Raw genomic sequence first — 23,807 nt, 5'->3', positions numbered from 1 at the left:
TATCTAAATAATTTGAATTGTGCGTTCAAATATTATTGTTTAGAGTGTTTGAAGTTGTCTTAGAATGTCGTGTTGAAAATAAAAACTAGGAAATAATGCAAAATGCCTCGAAGCCCGAATACCAGTGTGAGTGATTTTATGCTACTTTGAGAGTTGGAAATTATGCTTTAATTTTAAAGTGTTTGAGTCTCGGATAGATCGGTTTATTGGGCTTAATTACCAGTTATAAAGTTGTGGTTAACTGTGGCAATTCATTAGTTAGTCTATTTTCAATATGTATCATATTATATTACAGAAGCCCAATTCTGTGTCCTGACGTTAATTCCTTTAAAATAAAGTTGATTTTCGATGCATAAATTTCCGATTGAAAACCCAACATTCTAGCATTTTTTTCGAAACGGTAGTGACTGCACTGAACCTTATATAAGCCTTGTATTATACTTAGTAATGTCCATATATCGCATCTTTAGAATTATAATGACGCAAGTGCAAAAACCGTTAAATCCACAACATTTAAAAGGTGATAAACTATCGAATGCATATCTCCTTCGTGTAGTTACCGAAAGGATATTATGTCGATGGATGTTGCTTCCCTTGATGACTAAATGTTCCAAGTACCGACGACCTAGTTCCTATCGGAGGTAGGGGAGGCCTGTGTCCAGCAGTGGGACTATATAGGTACATAATATAGGGCTATATAATAACACGTATTTACTCACACTAAGCCACTGTAAACTATTCATGTGTTATAACTGTTGAAGTAGCTTATTCCAAATTTAAAACCATTTTGTTATCCTAGCTGAGCATAGTACAAAAGTCGCCGAGGGTGAAGAAATCTCCAAAACCGAAACAGGAAGACGTATCGCCGAAAAAGAAGGACAACACCATCAGGTCGTACCTGGTGCCGCCCAGCTACCCGAACCAGGGCGTGGTGTACGTGTCCAAACATGTCAGGGAGAACGAATTGCGCAAACTCAATAGCTTGAAGGAGGACCTGCATAATGTCAAAGTGAGTATCAGTAGCATAGCTTGCCGTAGTGGGGCCCTATATATTTGTTGGGGGCCCTTCAAGTCGGTGCGAACTTTGGAGCGCCTGCTTAGTTTAATGTAGGTACGGGCCAAGAGGGGCCCCAAAGCTCGGGGGCCCCATATCACTGATACGGCTGACACGGCGGTAGATACGATTCTGGTGAGTATATCATCATCTTGTATATGGAAAAGTGTGTGGATATTTAGTCAGAAAAATATTTATAATTTGATTATTTTGATTTCCTACCAAGGCAAATGAGCTATCGACTTACCTGATGGTAAGTGGTAAGGGGTCACCGTCGGCCATGAATGCCAGTTATACCAGGGCACGGCCAAACCGTTGCTACAATACTGTAAAAAAATGTCGTAGTTTGTTGATATAGAGGCAGAAACTGCTAAACGAATTTTGTTGAATTTGCCATACAGATTACAGATAGGTAGTTCTGATTACAATACAACAGCGAAGTCATCACCAACTGCACCATTAAAACTGACAAGTAACGAAAAATAATGTGACGTATTTTATTACTGCTACATAAGGATCTTTTTGTAGAACCTCCTGGAACAAATTGACATCAATACGCTACCCGATGGCGGTGTGAAGTACATAGAGCGTCTCACGGGACTCGAGGCGGAGGTTCGACGCCAGGGAGACAAGGTCGCCAATATGATCGTAGAGCCAGGTATGCTCCTGTTTCTTCTTCATTATAATAAGCTAGTTTTACTCTTCAACCTTTACGTGTGTTCGTCATCTACTATCATATGTCAATTACCTTACTCTTTTTTCTCTCTCCCTTTCTCTTTTCTTTCTCTTTCTCTTCTTATCTTGACTTTCCAACTTATTTTATCTAACTCTTTGGCATTTCATGGTATTCTTGAAATTATTTTTTTTTCACATTATAAACATAATTTATACATATTTTAGAGAACCCAACTGTCGACGATGTTAAGAACGATGGCTTCGAAAAGGGTCTCACTTGGGACGAAATACAGAAAGCCAGTAATGCGGTGCAACCCAGGATGTTCGGCAAACAAGGTAAATGCTAATTGTTTATATATTGTTATATCATTTGTCTTTTAGATGTGTATTTATGCAATTGTAACACGTAGGTACTATCAAAAAAAAATCCGAAATGTGTTATTGTTATCTATTTTTTATTTGTGGTACCAACAGCCTTTCATGAACATAGCTATAAATAGTGTAATAATTAAAGATTAGTACTTATACATATTATTTCCGTCATCGCAGCGATGTCGACTCACATGGCCGAGCGGAACCTGATCCTGGAGCGGCTGCGCGACCTGCACGAGTCCCTGGCGTCGCGGCCGCCGGAGTCGGAGCTGGCGGCGGCGCCGGCGGGCGTGGCCACGCGCCTCATGCCGCACCAGCTGCACGCGCTGGCCTGGCTGCGCTGGCGCGAGACGCAGCGCCCCGCCGGCGGCATACTCGGTACGCATTACAAACTATACACTGCGACAGCGCCGGCGGCATGTCTTACCATAGCCATATTAAATGTAATGAATGTACCATGTAGAATGTCTTATGCACCAATAGAAGAGACAAGATTGAAACATACATATAAAGTTAAAATCATTACCATTTCGTGCTTCGTCATAGTCGAGTAATGGGATATGTAAAGGCAAACCATTTTATTACTTGTAGAACATTATCTGTACACATAAAAATTGTATCCTTATTCTGCAACACCATGTATAATCGAACAATCTGATACATACAGCGGACGACATGGGTCTCGGCAAAACGATAACAATGATATCGCTGATAGTGAGCGACAAGGAGAAGAACATAGACGATGATGACTCCGACGACGAGCGACCTGGGAAAGGGGGCAAGTGTGAGTACACCCTGTATATAACGAGAGATATATATCTATAAAACTGATATAGAAATCTTAATGTAATTCTATATATTGTCCTTTTTTAATATTTTCATCTACAAATATGTTTTTTCAAGTAACTTTGGTAATTGTATTTGCATTTTAAAAAACTATTTAGATGCACTACACATACGCAGTCAACTATATTATAGGTATATTAGTGAGAATATTTGGTAATGATAAAATCGGTAATGATAAATGAGGTTATGGGAATGATAAAATTATGTTGATAATAATTATTCCAGTGCATTCCGGAGGCACGCTGGTCGTCTGCCCAGCATCCCTGATGCAGCAGTGGGCCGGGGAAGTGACCCGGCACTGCGCCCCGCATGCCCTGCGCGTGTTGTTGCACCACGGACCTTCGAGACCCACGCAGCCGCAGCGACTCGCCGGGTACGACCTCGTCGTCACCACGTATAACATACTGCAGAGGGAGGATGAGAAGGTACTGTTGACTGATTTTAATGTAAAAGCCTATTCGTGAGAATGGTGATGTATCTGTAGTTTGTTATTATTGTTGATCATCATACACATTCACGATTTTAAATCCCTTAAAGGTAGACAAAGGCGTAAAGAATAGGTACACTTACTTTTCGCCATGTGTATTTCGTGTCATGATGTGCCATGGTGAGCCTCTCGATATCGTAGTTCATGTCGTCGTCGGTTGACAATAATTTGCTACACAGTTGAGTAAAATATTATTGTCATCGTTCACGATTAATAAAATCAAGAAACTGCTATTAAAAAAAATTATAGTAATGTAAGACTTATGAACCAAATTCATTTACATTTTACAGTAGTGCATAGAAGCTTTTGTTCTTTTGGGCTACATAGTGATTCATTGACAATATTGGTCGCAGACGGGCGTGCTGATGCGCCTGCGCTGGCGGCGCGTGATCCTGGACGAGGCGCACATCGTGCGCAACCACAAGGCGGCGACGTCGCTGGCGGTGTCGGCGCTGCGCGCGCGGCGGCGCTGGTGCCTGACGGGCACGCCCGTGCAGAACAAGGACCTCGACCTCTTCGCGCTCATCAAGTTCCTCCGGTGCACGCCCTTCGACGACCTTACGGTGAGTCCTTGCTCTTCAGAACAATACTTCTCAACTACCTATTGATTTCTCTATCTATACACCTACCCATGAAAAAACGTCATGTTATGTATATAAATTTCATGCAAACAGAATAGCCCTGAGCTTGATTTTCGATACATCATCATCCATATAATATTCAATCAAGGTCGCCACCCCAATTGTAATAACCAGGTGGTCGCGGTCCTTCCCATGATATATTTTCATTTTCAAGATCGATCCAAAACAGCGATTAGTATTCTTTATTTATATCGACAACAAAAAATTTAACATTTCAGATGTGGAAGAAATGGATCGATAATAAGAGCTTGGGCGGGCAGGAGCGGCTGAGTACCGTGATGCGGTGCCTGCTCCTGCGCAGGACCAAGCAGCAGCTGCAGCAGCGAGGACAGTTGTCGTGTCTGCCTGAACGTGACACCCACCAGCGACACGTCACGCTCACCAAGCAGGAAATGAACGTCTACCAAAAGGTATATTATGGACTGTTGATAATGCAGCCCCAACATGGGATGCGAACCTTGGACACCAATGCGATAGCAATACCGCACAAGCAATATAACAATGACATGCCTCCTTGCTTTAATACTCAGCTACTAACAGTTTTATTATTATGATCTCCAAATTTGTAGTTCACTTTGAAGTCGCCAACGGAAAACTTGCTTTCTATATACTACACACGTAAACAAACGCTAGTTGCAACTTCACAGCTAACTTAACGATTGATAGATTTCCAATAAATACAAAACTGTTTCTTCTCCAGGTGTTGGTGTTCTCCAAGACGCTGTTCGCTCAGTTTCTTCACCAGCGCGCGGAGAAGAACTCGGATGCGCTCGGCGTCATTCAGCCCGACAAGGAGAGCGACTACAACAAGATGCACAAGAAAATGATCGCCTTGCAAGGTAATATACCGTGAAACGGGGGGAATAGCACTTAGAAGGTGGAACAGAGAAAAAGAACGAAACTCATATTGAGCTTTATTCCCAGTTAGATAAAGCAACTTTTTTTACGAGCATGGCAAAGTGACATTGCACTTGATGGTAAAAGAAGTGGGAGATAGAGTATCGACTTATTTATTCTCATTTTTCTATTGATGTTTTGAGGTATTGTACTATTTTCCACTGCTAACCCAGTTCTATCATCGGTCTTCTCATAACCTACACATACCTCTGAAATTCTCATGGAGAATTGTTTAGGTATATAGGTTTCCTTAGGATGTTTTATTTGGTTAAAGCGAGCGATAATCAATAAACAATACACACATAACTTGGGAAGGTCAGAAATGTGTGCTTTGGTTTACGAACCTGCGGGCTTCGTCTCAGTAATCTGTGCCATTCCGAACTAGGTTATCCCACATTTTACTTATACCCCTGGTGGGGTATATAGAAGCGTAACTGGTACACCCACATTACGCCATGTTATTGGTCATATCGGGCACGAATTCCATATTTCGAGTTGATACTGAGTAGAAAATCATTACTCGACGAGGGAATATAACTAGAGACCTCAGGTCTTCGGTCATGCCATAATGTAATTCCACCATTGAGGCAGTCTTGTACTTGAATAATATTTAATATTTTTTAATTCTTTCCTTAAGGTGCCAAACCAGTAAAATCCCACGAGATCCTGGTACTCCTGTTACGTCTGCGGCAAGTTTGCTGCCACTGTGGACTCATAGCGGCCATGCTCGACGAGGAGGGCGCCGGCGAGGTGGAGGAGGACCCTGCAGGGAAGGACCTCCTCGCCGAACTGAACAAGCTATCACTCGAGGACTCCGCCAAGAAGAGAAGGGTGAGTAGCAGTAGAGGCTGTGGGCTGATGGTATGCATAGTGGTGATGGTATCGCCATTTGTTGTGAAGTTGCCTGCTGTTGCTTATGGTATACTGTGGAAACCCACTCATACACTATTACGCATTAAATTTTATTAGCTGATAGTATGGACATGTTTAAACTTTAGTGCTATGTGAAGTCCAAAATGGTCCAATAGTTTAAATTTAGCAATTGTCTTTTATATCCAGGGTTACCTGTACACGATTGACTGTATATACAATACGCCACAACTTATATATACGCAAATTTACCACTAGAATTCCATTTTCAGTCACCATACTGAATTAATAAATTTTACCTCTTTTTATGCAGAGTGGTCAAAATCACGAGCCTGAGGAAGAGGAGGGACCTGAGGAGGGCACCACGGCAGCCGAGGCGATCAGATCCGTGCTGTCGCCAAACAACCCGGTGTTCGAGCTGGACAAGCCCTCGTCCAAGATACAGGCTGTCATGCAGTGCCTTAATGAGAACGTGTTTGTTAACAAAGGTGAGTTTAAAGTCTACCTTTTGCAGGTGAGATAGCGATCACCTTTTATAACTTTCGATAGGTAGAGGCGCATGCCTTTTGGTTTAGAACCTGTGGACGTTCATGTTGGCAGTCTATTCCACTCTCAATTAGGTTTTTTTAATACAGACCCCACAGTTCACACCGGGGGGACAAGCGAATGGGATACTACGAACCCCACGGCTTAACGACTGCGAGGCCCTGGCGGAAGAGAGAAAGGGGAGAAATAGGGGGAAAGAAGTGGGAAGGAAGAGGAAGTAATAGGATGGGCGGAGAGGAAAGGGAGGTGAATTGTTCTACGAGTCTCTGTCAGACCCCCCATGTGAACTTGCAACCATGGGGGTGTAGGCATCACCTATAGTGTGCCTAGGTCCGCGACATAATGTCCCCCGTGCATGGGCGTGCATTCGGTGTGGAGACCGAGCGCACAAGAATTGCCTCGGGGGGGTCTCAATTAGGTTATCTAGGCTCGTTCCCAAGGTAATAGTATAATCCAACGTGTATTGTGCAGGTCACAAGGCGGTGGTGGTGTCGCAGTGGACGTCGGTGCTGCGGCTGGTGGAGCGCGAGCTGGTGCGCGTGCGCGTGCGGTGCGTGACGCTGAGCGGCGCCGTGCCCGTGCCCGCGCGCCCGCCGCTCATCAACGCCATCAACGATCCCAACTCCGATGTTAGGGTACGTTGTATACATTGTGCAGGCAGCAGGACACAAGGCGGCGGTGGTGTCGCAGTGGACGTCGGTGCTGCGGCTGGTGGAGCGCGAGCTGGTGCGCGTGCGCGTGCGGTGCGTGACGCTGAGCGGCGCCGTGCCCGTGCCCGCGCGCCCGCCGCTCATCAACGCCATCAACGATCCCAACTCCGATGTTAGGGTACGTTGTATACATTGTGCAGGCAGCAGGACACAAGGCGGCGGTGGTGTCGCAGTGGACGTCGGTGCTGCGGCTGGTGCGCGTGCGCATGCGGTGCGAGCGTGTACGCTTATATACGGGTTTATTTGTGAATAATATACACTCAGACTCAAATCTAGCTGAAATTTAAAACTTCGTATCTCCTGTAGATGCAATATTTTTTTGCGTGAAAATATCTTGTTTAGGAAACAAAGACTATAGGCGATATGTGGATTTGAATTTATGATATTTTATAGCTATTAAAACAAAAAATTACTTTCATGACCTATTATTAAATTAGCCTTTAGTCATTTATTTTAATATCACACCTAATTTCAAATTTTTCCTCAAACCCATAGGTGATGCTACTATCCTTATGCGCGGGCGGTGTCGGTTTGAATCTGTGCGGGGCAAACCACCTGTTGTTACTGGACCCCATTGGAACCCACAGCTGGAGGAGCAGGCGCAGGACCGCATCTACCGCGTGGGACAAACCAAGCACGTGCACATATACAGGTAAGTAACTATATAGGTATACATCTAAGCATATCATAAAATCATAGATTTTCCATGCTATATTAATACTAATATTAGCCCTGTATGATATCCACTGTTGGACACAGGCCTCTACTACTGAGGGATTAGGCCTTAGTCCACTACGCAATCCTATGTCGGATTGACAGATTTCATATACACTCAAAAAATTTATAGAGAAATTCTCAAATATGCAAAAAATACTAAAACCCGGTATGAATAATAAATGGAATATAAAACATTTTTTTTAAAATTGTTATTCGTACGCATATCGCGCAAAAGCCACTCATTGAATTCAGAATGTAATTACTGAAAGTTTGAAGCTTAATTATAAGTAACATTTAGTGTTCTTTCATCAAATCCGAGCCATAGAATTAAGTTATAAAATTTTTAAGTATAAGAAATCATGCAACCAGGCGGCGCGCCGTTCGCACCGATAGTAACTCGACACAAACAAATTTGCGTTTTATAAAACTCGTTAAAACGTTTATTTGCCTCAAACATACCAACCCCGTTATTTTAGTAAGGCTAAATAAAAGGGCCTAATGGCTCGCATCCTCTCGCATCATGGGACGGAACACACTTGGCGAAAAGTGGATGCCCTGGTTACGCCTCTGCATACACCTTTGGGGATAAATACACAATGTGTGTGTGTTTAAATAAAAACCCAAAAATCCGAAAGAATCTAGAATATTCTCAGTCTGCACTCGCAGTTACATTATATTAATGTAAGTGATGACAACCGATAGAAGTATTCATTATGCGGTCGAGGCGAGCGACGCGACTATTTTGCGATAAAGGTAAGATATTATTTTGGTTCGAGGGCGTCCCTAGGTAATAAGGAATCGTAGCAGTTTCATTGAAGACGTTATTATACACTAGCGACCCGCCCCGGCTTCGCACGGATGCAATGCTGATACTAAATACACTACAGAAAAACTGTGAACGTTGTATATAAAAACATAGCGGTCCGCTCCGGCTTCTCACGGTTATAACATAACAAAATAACAGTATTTCTCCACTATTTAATGGATGTTATTATACATATAAACCTTCCTCTTGAATCACTCTATCTATTAAAGAAAAACCGCATCAAAATCCGTTGCGTAGTTTTAAAGATTTAAGCATACAAAGGGACATGGGGACAGAGAAAGCGACTTTGTTTTATACTATGTAGTGATCATTTCACGCACGAAGAAGCCCACTGCGATCCCTAATCCTTTGCAGTGTGTGTGCGCAAGGTAGCAATAGAGGTAGCATAGAGCACACGCACACTACGATGGATAGCATCCAAGCTGAAGGTTGGATCAGTCCCCTTTCCCCACTCAAAGAGTCGTGCGGCGCGTCTTCGTGGGTTGAATAATCTATAATTGTCGTTTTCAAGAAACGATCTTAATCTCAATCTTTAATCCAATTCCGAGAATGAACCAATTGAACTAACCCTTTGGTAACAAAAAAACCTTTGTTTTAAAATTTACTTTTTCCATAATGCTGTATAATAAAGATGTTCTTTCGCCTCTCAAAGGCGCCGGAAGACGTGGCACGAAAGCTCGTAAACAGATTTCCTTATGTGACGTGTCGGTGTAATTCAGTGGAACGCGCCAATTTTCCTGCGGCGTGCCGACGACGTGATAATTTCCATCGCATCCGTTGCGCGGTGACCACGAGCTGTGTTTTAGTGAGACTCTCCTTATTTAAGTTTGTACGATGTATTTGCTAAATACATTATTTATTTGGTTCGGGGATAAAGAGTATAAGTATACATGAATATAAGTAATAAAACAGATATAAAATAAAACAATTCATAGACGTGTTACTAAGAGGGAGTAGATCTATTTTCGGTAATAGAATTTAGATTTCAGAGTTGATTCTCTATTTGGACCTCACTCCGTTTACTCTCAGGTGCAGTCTGGTTACTTTACTGTGCCAATTAAAATAACAGTACAGCCTACGCAGCAAACATTCTGAAAACTAAATTTAAACTAAGTTTTAATTTAAAGCAGTCTCTGTTAAAACAGTCACATTCGCATTATATTATTTAAAACGTAATAATAATCTACCTATCCTGTTTTACGTACCGTCATATTTATAGTCGATTCGGATTGCGAACTGAAATGCTTCTATCTAATAATAATAAACGTTTCAGTAACCTTCTGTCCCATCTGGATAAACGCCATTTACGAAAAATACATCGTTGATGGATACAAATAATAGCTTTGAATGCTTTTACGCCTCAAATTAATGAATGATCTAATAGGTTTTGTACATTATTTAATATATGACGGAAAATAAAAGGAAAATATTTTTTTCTGTGAAGTAATATCGAAATTGATTGACAATAAAACCGTTAAATTTTTTTATTGTTGTGAAAAAAGTGGGTTCGTGGTAGAGCCATTCGGTGACGTCACAGTTTGCAATTTATGTTTTTGACAGCTCCCCTTTCCACCAAACTTCAAAGCATTATAACATATTGCGTGGGTTTTAAAAAAGTCTTGTCCGTAAGATTTTGGATGATATTTATGATAAATGTATTGAACGAAGTAGTCAACTACCCAGTTGATGTCTTATGTGAATCTTTATAATTTTATTTAATACAATATGTATTAGAGATTTTGTTTTATAATGTTAAATTATGGTGCCCCTCACATCGGCCATTGTCATTTCGTTGTTTGAAAGTCATTGTGAAACGCACACATTAAAACCGATGCCAACTATTTTCATTGGTGTTGTGCGCGGCATTTAAAGAATTTGGCTAAAGTTTTTATATTAGTTTACGCACACACGTTCATGCTAATTGACATGATTTTTAAACAATTACAATTGCGCGTTACATGCACTCTGAGAGCGCTGTAGTCTTGTTTCTTTGTCCGTTTTTTTATGGTTTAAAAACAATATTGCGTTCGTTTCCTTATTTTATAATGTAAATTTAAGGGGCCGGAGATATTTAAGATGATCAAATTGAAGTTTATTTTACTACATAAAAAACAATTTATAAGATAGATCATATCTGCTGGTGGTAGGATATATTTTATATCCGCCCGAATAACGACCACAGTACACAGGGTGTTAGAACCGCCATAGTGGCTCACATAAATGTCGCGTTCGGGATCAGCTTGTGTCTATTCAAAAGCCCGTAATAATTATGACGACTGTCTAGGGGTAATCATATCTCGTCAGTCAACATTCTATTGGATTCCACTCTACTTACTATCAGGTGCAGAGGGGTCACATTGTCGTCCACGTTAAAAAAAATCTCAGATTATTTCTTTCAGTATTTAAACACTGTTGTGTCCTTCCTGGCCATAATACGTACATCCAACGTCACTGGGTGATGAGTGCAATGCAGTATGACATTACCGACAGTAATTCAAAGTTCTGGATGATTACGTTCATAGCTAAGCGTGGGTTGATAGACGAGTGATACACTAATTTCGTCTTTCAGTCTATAAAAAACATTTATCTGTAAAAAGAGGTTGTATGTATACAAAGAGTTCTAAGATTATATAGAGCGGGCATTGGGAAGATTGTCATACAAAAATTTTGCGCTTATGTGACGGCTACTGAGTCTACAGTGAAATAGCATATCAATGTAAAATACTTCATATTTTTTCCACATGATTTTCACGTTTTTAATGCGAATATTAGCATATTTTCTGTAAATATTAATATCTAAGGACGCTGTGATATGTTGTCACACGGACATTTCAAATAACACAGCGACTTATTACCAATTAGTAATAACTTTTGGAGCAAAAATTGGCGCTAATGTCCGGTCTATGACTAACTATATAGTTTAATGTCTTTGTATGTATATGACTTCTGTTTTCAATAAACGATTCCAAACCGTATTTTCGATTCATTGCAGAATGGACCAATCAGAACAAAGTTTTTTTTAACGTGCTTCCAAATGCCTTTGATTGGTTTCTTCTCGGGATCCGATCGGGGATTAAGATTGAGATCGTTTATTGAAAATCACCGATAATGTGGTGAAAAAAGAACTAAATTACTAGCAGATAAAGCCAACATGATAATCAGAATTTTCATTTCCGTAATAATTTGTAGTGTATATTTTAGCATGTGTATATTTGTATGTATATTATAGCTTTTTTATCTGGGAATGATATCGGACATAAATTTCAATCCGCCATTTTACGGTTTTAGCGGCGATAGCCTAGTTGGTTGTGGAACGGACTGCCGAGACGAATGTTCACAGGTTCAAATCCCAAGGACACACACCTCTGACTTTTCGAAAAAAAAATATGTGTGTATTCTTTATGAATTATCGCTTGCTTTAACGGTGAAGGAAAACGTCGTGGAGAAACCTGCGTACCTGAGAAATTCTCTATAGGGATTTTCGAGAGTATGTGAAGTCTACCAATCCGCACTAGGCCAGCGTGGTGGACCAAGGTCTAATCCCTCTCAGTAGTAGAGGGGGCCCGTGCCCAACGGTGGGACAGTATAAAATACAGGGCTGATATTATTATTTTTGTATGGTAATACCAACCCGTATTCTCTCATCCCCAGGTTCATGTGCGTGGACACAGTGGAGCAGGCCATCCGCAAGCTGCAGCAGGCCAAGCTGGACCTGGCAGACAACATCCTCACCGGCGCGCGGCACACCAACGCCTCCAAACTCACCATCGAGGACCTCAAGATGCTGTTCAATATGGGACCTCAGTAGATATTCTCTAGACATTTCGGACCGGCCGCCTTGTTAGATTGGTGAGGACAATGGCTGCGAACTTATGCGAGGCTCTCGATAGGTCTTTTTGCTAAAGGAGCGTAATTTTTTTTGGTTCCTTGCAAGCGCTTGGGCGGTTCCTCAGTTCTCCACACCTCTTGTCAATCGACACTAGACACTACTCCGCTTACCATCAGGTGTAATAGTGGCACTAAGACATGGTTAAAACAAATACCCTAACTCTCATTTAGACAGCTCTATTATGGCTAGGAATAATATTACGCAATTATTGCATTAAAAAATTGCCCCGTCTGAATGAGCAATGGCGGAGCAATTCTTGCCCTTGTTGATTACATGAGACAGATGTTATTGCCAGCAATAATTGTTCCGTCTAAATGAGGCCTTAGGGTGAGTACTGTGCCATACATTTCAGTAATTGATTTGGTGGTCCTGTTTAGGGCAGTTTGCCATAAAGCGAGGATCCTACTCGTCTAAGATATTTTAATGTTCGCAGAGGTTTTACTTTGTCAGATTTCGTCTGTTGGTCATGCCCACCTGCGATACCAATAATGTTAAAATGTATATTTTTAAGTAATATGTAATTTTGCCTTGTCGAACATACTACTCGGTGAAAAAATACACATACCTAGTGGATCTACTCCCGATTCTTACGTTGAAGAAAGAAAAAAAAATACCTTTCAGTTTGAAATTTATCATATCAAAAACGAGAATAATTACGTTTTAGTATTTATATATTATGTGTAAATTAGTTCCAATTATTTGAAAGTAATTCCACTTTACCCAATTGAATTGTATTTTTTGTTTTAAATGTACAGTTCAACATGTTGTGAGTAGGTAGTCGAGTCAACATGGGTCCCGTAATGAACGTTTTTGTAATTAAACTCTCTCAGTCTACGAGTCACTACGAGTTTTATTCGAATTCCTCCGCTGTATGTGTTTATACAAGAATCAGCTTTGCTAGGTGCGACTACCGATTGCTTTGTGTGCAAAGTGCAAGGCCGCCATTAGAAAATTAACTAATTACGTTTATAAAAATAAATGCACGCACTACCTCAAAAACCGTTTTATAAACAGCCGATTCAAATAAACTATCCTAACCCAGAATCTAACCGTAACCTGCGCGTTAATGTTGCGAATAGCGAACTTACAAGACCAATCAAACAACAAACAAACTTTAGTCCGATTGGTCCATTATTGCTATGGATCCGAACGGATGCAGAGGAATCATCCATTAGTACACATTATTGAAAAAAAATCCGTGCTCTACACACACAACGGACCTCTACACTGTGCGTCGTTTAAACCTGTTGTAAGCCGTTTCGGGTCATGCGCCCTGGTAATGCGCATTCGTTTGACAGCGTGACGTAGCATTTAGGGATTATTTTTATGAATGAATTTAAATTTTATATTTACTGAGATGAATAAAATACATCATATTTAAATATTCCTTCATAAAAAATAAAATACGATACCTTACGAATGAATAAAAGTTTTACCAGCCTTCATAATAACTTGGGTAATTTTACTGACTTACTGTTTGCATACATATAAATTTATAAACTGCCTGGATATAACTAAATATAAATTGTCACTTCTTTCTGTTATTCGTTAAAAATTAAAAATCTTGTTCTCCTGAAGATTCGTGAAAATCATATTCTGCTCTTATACCTTGACATTAACATATATACAAATAATACGTTCGTCGCTAGTTGTTATTTGTCTTGGACTTCATTGGACATAACATCAGGCAATCTCTGTCGCGTAAGACAACTGCCTACTCTACGACAGTACTCGGTATAAGCAAAGGAAGTCAATTATTCATACTACGTGACAACCACACTTATATTATGTCTGGCTGGCTGTTGGCGCCGCTTCTCCTTTCACTGGCACGCAATTAAGTACACGTCGCACTGCAAACGACGATATCGATTACTTCCGCATTCTTGAAATGCATTCCGGATAAAGTACTAAAAATTTTCTATTACGTATTTTTTCAATTATAATATTCAATGAGGTAGTAAAGGATACGCATGAATATATCTTGAGTGTTTATTGTTAACGTCTTGCCGAGTAAACTTGTCCACTCCAAGTTACCAGGTAGAATTGCTGTAACGTTCTTCGCCTCCCTTCGCCGGTAGGACAGGCACCTTAATCTGCGGCAGTACATAAACTTCCATGTCGTCATGCGCCCCTAGTACTATACAGAGTTTGCACGTGTGACCCGTGCAAGGGAGAGATTGAAATAAATCGAAACGAATTGAATCCGCCAGCAATTCCTTCAGGAAATCTCTAGTAGCAGCAGCATTTTCAATGAAACCTTTGACATTTAAAACGATTGTTTACATCATAGATTGGTTCAAACAAATTATTAGTATTTTATAGAAATACCGCGACAAAAGGAAAAGAATGAGGTTCGAAGGTAGAGAAAGAAACGAAAATATAATTTTAAATTATAGGTAATACGGGTATCGAACCCGAGACGTCAGCACTACAGTCGTACTGTAAATACAGCTACTCCACCGAGTTAGTTGTAATATAATACTGATATTTACAGTGTCATCAAAAGACTTACCAATATGAACATCCTCGTCTAAGTATTAAGTATGTCTAAAACAGCTTAAGTTTAGATGAAACACTGAGAACTTATCAGTAGTTGAAAACTCACGAGTGAAGAATTTAGAGATCAACGCTACAGCTTAGTTTTACGTTATCTTAGTCCGGGCTTAATTCGTTTATTTTCTGTACTCCATTAAATTGAAAAGGTTTTTTTTTATTTTAGACAAACTGTGATCCCCACTACAATTATAATTGAAAAGAACTTCAACTACTTTACTCGCCTCACTTGCTGACGGTAGTCGAGCATAACAGACCTGAAATATTTGTTTCTGGATTAATATCTATCTAGTCTTTTATATCTACCCAATACGATTATTTCTATTGTATTCCGTAAAAAGTTACAATAGTAAAGAGGCAAGACGATTTTCAACAAAATAAAAATAAAACCCAATGACTGGAAAATAGGTACAGCATCTATTTAGTGACAGATAGAAATTACGCTTAATTTTAACTATCGTTCGTGACCTCTTAAGTTGATTTAATTTTTTTGACTTTAATTAAAAATATATTTTGGTAGGGAACACGTGATGTAAATGTTGTTGTTAATGTAAAACAGTGTTAATTTAAGAAATTATGGGTAACCAGCAATGGTGCAACATATCATGAAAATTCCTTGCCATAACCCATCCAGTGATATCATTCCTCAAAGAACCAAAAAGGTCTGTCCGTTACCATGGAGGCTGCAAAGTCTTCAAAACGTCGGGAGAAAATAATAATATAAATAACCATGATAAAATCCGTAAATAGTTTTATTTCGAAACAAAAAAAAACTGAAATTTTGGCACATTGTGACGAGGTTTTAAAAGATATTTTCGATACCAGGGTATAATAAAACCGCAGTAATAAACGGTGTCACAGTTTAAGTAAAATATACAAAGATTATTCTAAGCAATGCCAGTACACTAGCGAGACAAGGCTAATGTATTTTTTAAGGCTGGTAATAAACCAGAAAGTCGATGATTCTACATAACCTCCAGCTGCCAAGAGAGACAGTTAAAATCTTTACATATAATAAAAGGTAAATTTACTTTTCCAGTGACATACAATGTATACGCAAAAATTTAACGCAAGAAACTAAAATAAATAATTAAGATCTACATAAAATATATAAAATAAAAATAAATAAATAAAATAATTTGTGTACTATTGATTTTTTTGTCTGCCTTAGTATGTCTATATAATTACTGTTTATATTCTAATTTTATTTAAAATATTGGCAAGAAAATCATTCAGCGTATATCTCAACTTATTTTAGTATACTAAGATCAGCTTCTTTTATAAAAGGTCATTGTAATTCAAGAATCTTATTAAGCATGTCGTGAAAATAATTGCAAATAAAATTCGACGTGGACGGCGCCATGTTAAATAAAATTAGATTCTCTCGTTGATTTATGAAGGATTTTTCTAATCTCTAACTATTACTGCACGTGTATTCTTTATCTAAATGTTATTGTATCTATTATCTAAATGTTCGCCTGGGCTATCAAGCGAAATAGTCAAACCGACTATTATTTTGAAAATCACTTTGAATATTTTACAATTATTCTAATATACGGAGCACCATTTAATCCATACATTCCATGAAACAGTTATGTACATAAATCTGCGCCTTGGTTAGCAGGAAATGGCGTGGAAGGTCTGCGTAAATTCCATTAGATAAGAGTGAAGTGCAAGCTTTGTTGTGGTACTACTCTAAATCATACTAATGTTAAATGTGAAATATGACGATGTCTATATTCGCTAGCACACCACATAACATAGATGAAAATGAACACAGATCAGAGGATTATGCCTGTACAATTGATACGACTGGCCGGCAAAATTATAGCAACTGGTGAAGATCAGAGCCTCTTGGTAGACATTAAAGCGGCTATACTATAACTAACGTCTACTCGAATGAAATTTCTTAGACTTTGCAGCCCTCGCACCCACCACAACTCCTGTAAGCCAGGATCAGCCGTGGCAGTGATGGCACGTATTTTATGAGGTGAAGCTTGGCAATTCTCAGGGAACAGTGTTTATCCCGCAATGAAATTATTCAAATAAAAAGGTACGGAGCTCCATAGTAAAGCGGGAGACAAAATAATAAAACGCCGAGGCATTTTAACCTCAATTACAGGAATGTTTACAACTAGATAAGCCAGTTGTAAAGCACCACGGACAAAAATTAAACGAATGGAAAAACAGCTGTTAGATTTAGGGATTAATGTAATTCCTTAGCAGTGCAACGTAAAAAAGGCCGGTTGCATCATACGTGCTCCGATTCTGGAATTTCGAGTGGTTAATTATAATCGACTGCCGCAGGAGCTGAGGTTGAATGCAGTTGCATGCGCACCTCGATGACCCAGAAGAAAGTGCGAAGAATTGCAGGGTTTTAGTCTGAAGGAAGGTTGAGGCCTGAGCTCAATAGAAATCCACGCCTATGAGTTTGACAAAATCCGTAAATGGATTTCCCGTGTTGAAAAAAGGTAGACACGTAGATACAGTCTATGATCCCAATGGGATAACGCTTATTGAATGACGTTAAAGTTACTAAATCTATTAACACACAATAATTTAAATCATTGAAAATGATTATCAATAAATTCTAAGAAACATTTCTTTGCTACCCTGATCATACAAACAGAAGCATTTAAGCGTGATTTTATAACAAATTAAGGTTTAATTTTGAAGCAAGCGTTAGAACTTTTAATGGGCTTAAACAATTAATTCGTGTGCAGTGGGCGTGCCAATACCGAAGTTGTAGAACACGAGATTTAATATCTGCACGTAATTAATTCCTGTAACTTCTTTATATTACACAACCCTGAGTTCATTACAGGGTCTCGTGGAATATTTAAGTAGGGAAAATGTAGATGTAATAACACCTATCCCACCATAAGAAAAATTCTCTAAAAGAGCGAGTTAATATTGTATGTAGTGAAGGTACTACGTAGTAGTATGCTTACTATCATAATAATTAACATCAATAACAGACGGAGTCTGGTTATCAAAGACAAATTTATTTGTCAAATTTCATTAGCATCCCTAGACTTTAACAACATAATGTTTGTAAATTATATTACAGACCTTGTGTCTGCAACTCTCATAAATTACGAGAAAGCTTACCTGAGAATATGTACTGTGCAAACGCCATTTCATTCCTTTTATTCTCTCTAGTTTTTGTTTGCAATTCTATTAGGGCCAAACCACGAAAACGGTGTAAGTGGCGAGCGGCGCGGCGAGCGGTACTCCGGCGCTATCCGTACTGCTCTGGCTCAGGTATAGCCTCCCATTCTCCCGTATATGTGTCTCGCTCTCTCGTCGCTGCTGACATAAAACCGCTCGCGGTACCGCTTCGGCGGCGACTTCGTGGCTTGCTCTTAAGGAATAGTTTTGCCTTTCGCGACGGGACAGTTCTTTTCTTTATGTTATTGAGAAACGACTGCAGATGATCAGGTCGTTTACCTGATGTAGCTGTCTACAATCATTGGGATATCTAAAATTTCAAATAGAAACTGAATACCGCTTCCTCGCGCTTCAAACTGGGAAATAAATTTGTCCGTATGTCTAGAATATTCCAGAAATGTAAAGCCTTCACGGGGAAATATTACCCTTGTACTAACTAGCTTTATCAAGTTTTTATATGGGACTTTATCCGTTGGCATTTAAAAGAGCAGTGTAGCGGCTGGTCCAACTTACCGATCCATTCCTTGTGCGAGACAGTAGGGGACTCGTTCTCGCTCCACAGCCGCCACTGCTAGCAGTGGGGCGAAGATTGCAAACGCCACGAGCCAGAGGGCGGCGAGGAGTGCGCATGCGCCACGCCTCGACGGCATCCACGGCTGCCTCAGGGACTGCGTGATGGCCAAGTATCGGTCCACCGACATGGCAGTGATCGTGAAGACGCTTGATGCTACAGCTACTCCTGGGGAGGAAAATAAAGAGTTCATATGTTGAATATGCACGAATTGGTTATATAATATCGCTAGTTAGTCTAGACTTTTTGGTCTCGTGGTGTGGTATACTTGGAATGTGAAATGGGAGGTCCTGTTTTGGAACCCTAGACTGGTCGAGAAATGAAATGAAAAACGACGCGACGGGTTGATTGTTAGATTCTCGTATTAAGACTTTTTTTTGTGATCTGCCAGTATTTTCGAATATCAAGCCGAAGTGTTATGGAGGAAAATTATACTAAACGTCTCTCATATTTAGATAAAAGAATTATCGTTCGCTTTAATAATGAAAACATTATGAGGACACCTAACCTAATTGTAAATAAGAAATGAAGTCTGCCAAACCACACAACGCCGTCGTTGACGACTAGAACCTAAACGATCTTAATATAACCAAGCAAGGCAAGTCTATAGAATTACTGAGCATTAAACGTGACAAAAGTTATAACATAGTCTGCATTATGTACACATTATGTTCAAATTACTGCCTGCCTCGGTGGCGTAGTTGTATTGCATGTCCGGTACAATAGCGCTCTGAGGTCCTGGGTTCGAATCCCGGTCGGGCAAAGTGATATTTAGGTTTCTCTGCTCAGTATCAGCCCGGAGTCTGGAATTTGTGCCCGATATGGCGATAGGCTCGCCCCTGTCATATCTTGGGACGGAACATACTTGGCGAAAAGTGGGTGCCTTAGTTGCACCTCTGCATACCCCTTCGGGGATAAATGCGTGATGTTATGTATGTATGTATGTTCAAATTATATGGAATATTTATAAATGTAAACGTTGATCGAAAGTTTCAAAGGGTAATTTATCAAATAAATTATTACCCGTCACATTGTCACTCTACTGAAAAATCATTTATCATGTGTGTATTCTCAAAATTGAATGTCATCAAAAACTACTGCGCAGTTCACCCTTCGTACAATCCGAACCGTTCCTAACAGCAAATGGGATGGATAGAAAGAAATAAATCTATTTGACAAGGAACTTTTTATTTATTTATACACTTTATATACAGAGGAGTATACACTTTATATAAGGACTTAATGTCAAAGACATTTTCTATCACCCAGGGTGGTGCAGAGATAAACTAGTAGGTGCATCTATAAATGGTTTAATATTATAATTAAATCTATTTTTTACACAATAAAATTGTTTATATAAAACGGCACGATATTAAGCCAATATGAGAGTCATAAAACGTTTATATAATAGTTTGTTTAAAAATAAACAAAACAATCCGCTTACAGCTACGTAGTTCTATAAATATATTGTGAGAAATGGTTAAAACTACATTAATAGGATTTAACCTGCGTGCGTCAGACGCACAATGGTTTGAATAAAATTGATTGTGCTATAATAAAATTATCTTCATAATGGGATGGAGTCAATTGTTATTGACAGCTCTTTATTGTTAATTTATAATTCTTTTTTAGTTAATAAGAGTTAAATTTCTTGTACACATTAAGTATTCTCATTTGTCCTTGTTCATCTATATAACAATATATAACCCAATTTGACATATTTCTCTTACTCGTCGTGCCATATCTACCCAGACTCTACCTTGTAGTAAAAAAAATATAATACTGCCAACACTCCAATTCCATTTTACTTTCAAATAACTTCGAATGCATTTTACGAAATTCGAAATTGCTGAACAAGCTTCAATAAAACGTACGCAAACTAGTATCACAGAAGTTTGAATATGTTAATAAAATTGCAAATAATAACAATACTTAACGTAGTCAGAATATTTACTGAGAAACTATTCAGAATATCGAAAAAGTTGCTTCACCTTGGCGAACAATGCCACAACTATAGCACGTTTTAATATAACGTCTAATAAGTATGAATACAGTAATATAAAAATAATAATATCAGCCTTGTATTATATACTGTCCCACTGTTGGGCACGGGCCTCCTCTACTACAGAGCGATTAGGCCTTAGTCCACCACGCTGGCCTAGTGCGGATTTAGAGAATTTCTCAGGTAAGTAGCTTTCCTCACGATGTTTTCCTAAGCTTCTTCTTCTTGTTAAAGAAGCAAGCGATAATTCACAAAGAATACACATCATTTTATAGAAAAGTCAGAGTGTGTGCCCTTGGCATTCACCTCGGCAGTCCGCTCCAAAACCAACAGGGCTATCGCCGTTTTTAGTATATAAAAAATAAACATATTTACAAACATTACTAAAAACAGACAAAAGCTTAATTCGGCACAAGAAAACTTAAAAGCATAATTAGAAATCATGATTATTTGAACATACTATGCCCCGCGGTATACAGTTAAAATTATCATTTGCCTCTATATTTCCCGTAAGTCGCAGAGAAACAGAAACATTTAATACAGGCTCACATCAGAGGTTAAGATATTCCCAACTCCCGTCACAGACTAGATTGGAAAAAAATAATTCACATACGTTTTACAAAAATTTCAAAGACATATTCCGTTAAATACATGATACCTAACCTTTGTTTTAAATAAAAAAAATGTAACATACCCAAATTTTATTTTTAACTAATAATCACACTTTTATAATGTTTCAAAAATCGAACAACAATTTGAACACTACCCACAGAAACAGACAGTCCGATACCCAAACGAACTCTTACTCCTTTTACTTATTGTGCAGGACCACTCAAATTTCGTCCCAAACAATTTGCCTAATATTAAAGAACGTTTATTTAATCGTTCATTAAGCTTATTTTAAACTGGTTTACGAACGTCGGTGCCTACTATAAACGCAGATTTATTTTACAACGTTCCGTGCAAAACAATAACCTTTAAACATTTTACTATCGCTAAATCTTGTGCTCGATGATTTTAGCTGTTATAAAACACGTGATTGCACGCATCTCTGCGATACGAATTCATTGTTAAATATGTCGTTTTACTGTCTAATGTGTATTTATATTTTTTATTGTTTTGAATGACGAGACGAGCTTGCCGTTCGCCTGATGGTAAGCGATACGACCGCCCATACATAGTAGAAACACCATCCAACACTTTGAATTACAAAGTATTGTTCGGTATGCCACTGCGCTCGCCATCTTGAGATATGAGATTCTCTTCTGAGATATTGGTTTATAAGTCTTACTATATCCAATAGTAACACTAACTACAATGTCCTTCAAACCGGAACACAACAGTGACTACACACTGGCGGCAGAAATAGACATTGCTACGAGAAAAGAAATATTATGTTGTTGAAATAGTTATATTCCACCAAATAACATGTCTACAAACTTTCACATGTTATAATATTAGTGTGACGAAAGTCAAGTAAGTCTCAACATTACGAAACTTGTAAAACACTCAAGTTTAAAACAAATTACTTTTGTCTTACTTATTCGACAAGTTGAATACACTAGACCTTGTATAAGGTGACTGTAAGAGAGCTTAGTGTTTTTCCTTTTACTAAACATTATTTTCTTTATTTTGCAGAAAATATCCTTTATTACATAAAGAATATATTTTGCGTCGTTTACTGGAAGACATTTCCAGCGTAGTAATTCTCTATGACAAACTCTTGGATTCGTTGAGATTACGTATAGTAATCCTTAAATCGTTAAACATTAGGCTCTTATCTTATAAAATACTAGTTTTTGCGGCTCTAACCACGTAGACGACCTTCTCTGCTAAAGTAGTTGCCTGTACCGGTCGAAGATACTGTAGCCGCCTTTTCGTAAAATTATCAGAATGGAAGCAGCTTCCGAAATAAGCGAGTTTGAACAAATAATAAACCGTTCTCTTCAACTAAAGCTGATATTAATAGAGATAGGCACGTATATTCTTACCCTGCATAATAACTTTTCAATATGGCATTATTATTTATGTGTTGCGACAAACACGTCAAGTCTAATAAACGAGCAAGAGCAAACCTCGCACGTACAACGTCGTGACAAGCATATTTCCATGTGATAAACTATTTACGGATTTTATCGGTGATCTATATTACTACTTTCTCCCGTCGTTTCGAAAGTTTGCAGCCTAAATGGTTACGGGGCGGACAGTAGACAGATGGTAGTCCGCGGTGACCATGAAAGCTACTCTTTGAATGTGTGAATAGTTTTATATCAATATCTAACATTCGGGTAAACATAAATCATTATATTTCTTGTATTCAAAAAGTTATCTGAGACTTTTCTTTTGCCAGTACTGGAAATGCAACATGTCAGTCGCACGCGACATTTCTATAGAGTGAGAATTAACTTTATCTATCTGATAATCTCTCACGACTAAAATACTAAACCTATTTTGACGAAGTTTCGTAATGAGTAACCTATATCATAAAAACTACAAAGGCTGGTTTAGTTTTGTCACAAATGAACCTCCACGCAGGCGCAGCTACGAGCAAGAACCATAAAAATATGCCGCAAACGTGTATCATCACAATGAAGTCAGCATCAACCTACACAATTACTTAAGTTATACGTATTAAATCGTAGGTAAACAAACGAAGAAAACACCATATGAAATCTAACAAAAATAAGAGAAATAATCTATATAAATTTTGTTATCATAAAATTAAGAAATAAGTTAATTGGCAAAACTACGATTATATCAACTTAATTACAAAACATTTCGCTAGCATTGGCTATATTACCAGATATAATTTATTTTATAACCGGCCAGACCCATGAGTGATAGCATTAACCCCTCTAGGGGATAAATTGCCTAAAATCGTTTTTAGCGCTCACGTATGCATAACGAAATTGTGTACAGAATTTCTACTTATTATTGCTGATTATGCTGTGCGATTTATATCAATTAGTTTTAATAATTT

The 23,807-nt window shown here is 38.8% G+C and overlaps 1 protein-coding gene across 1 annotated transcript; it reads left to right on the top strand.

The window, feature by feature from the left end:
* Nucleotides 1-12: 12 nt before the first annotated feature.
* On the top strand, nt 13-13,057 carry LOC119189146 (transcription termination factor 2-like). Its single transcript, XM_037438070.1, is given in 16 exon segments — nt 13-126; nt 800-1,009; nt 1,583-1,712; nt 1,955-2,065; nt 2,279-2,479; nt 2,769-2,885; nt 3,173-3,372; nt 3,788-3,997; nt 4,294-4,485; nt 4,776-4,914; nt 5,610-5,803; nt 6,156-6,330; nt 6,860-7,023; nt 7,594-7,663; nt 7,666-7,750; nt 12,293-13,057. Coding segments are annotated over 16 exon segments (2,379 nt in total). The 5' UTR covers nt 13-102; the 3' UTR covers nt 12,450-13,057.
* The last annotated feature ends 10,750 nt before the right edge of the window (nt 13,058-23,807 follow it).

The sequence above is a fragment of the Manduca sexta genome, chromosome 13 (assembly GCF_014839805.1).
Source record: "Manduca sexta isolate Smith_Timp_Sample1 chromosome 13, JHU_Msex_v1.0, whole genome shotgun sequence".
In the NCBI taxonomy this organism is placed as follows: Eukaryota; Metazoa; Arthropoda; class Insecta; order Lepidoptera; family Sphingidae; genus Manduca; species Manduca sexta.
This window is presented reverse-complemented; position numbering and strand designations above follow the sequence as displayed.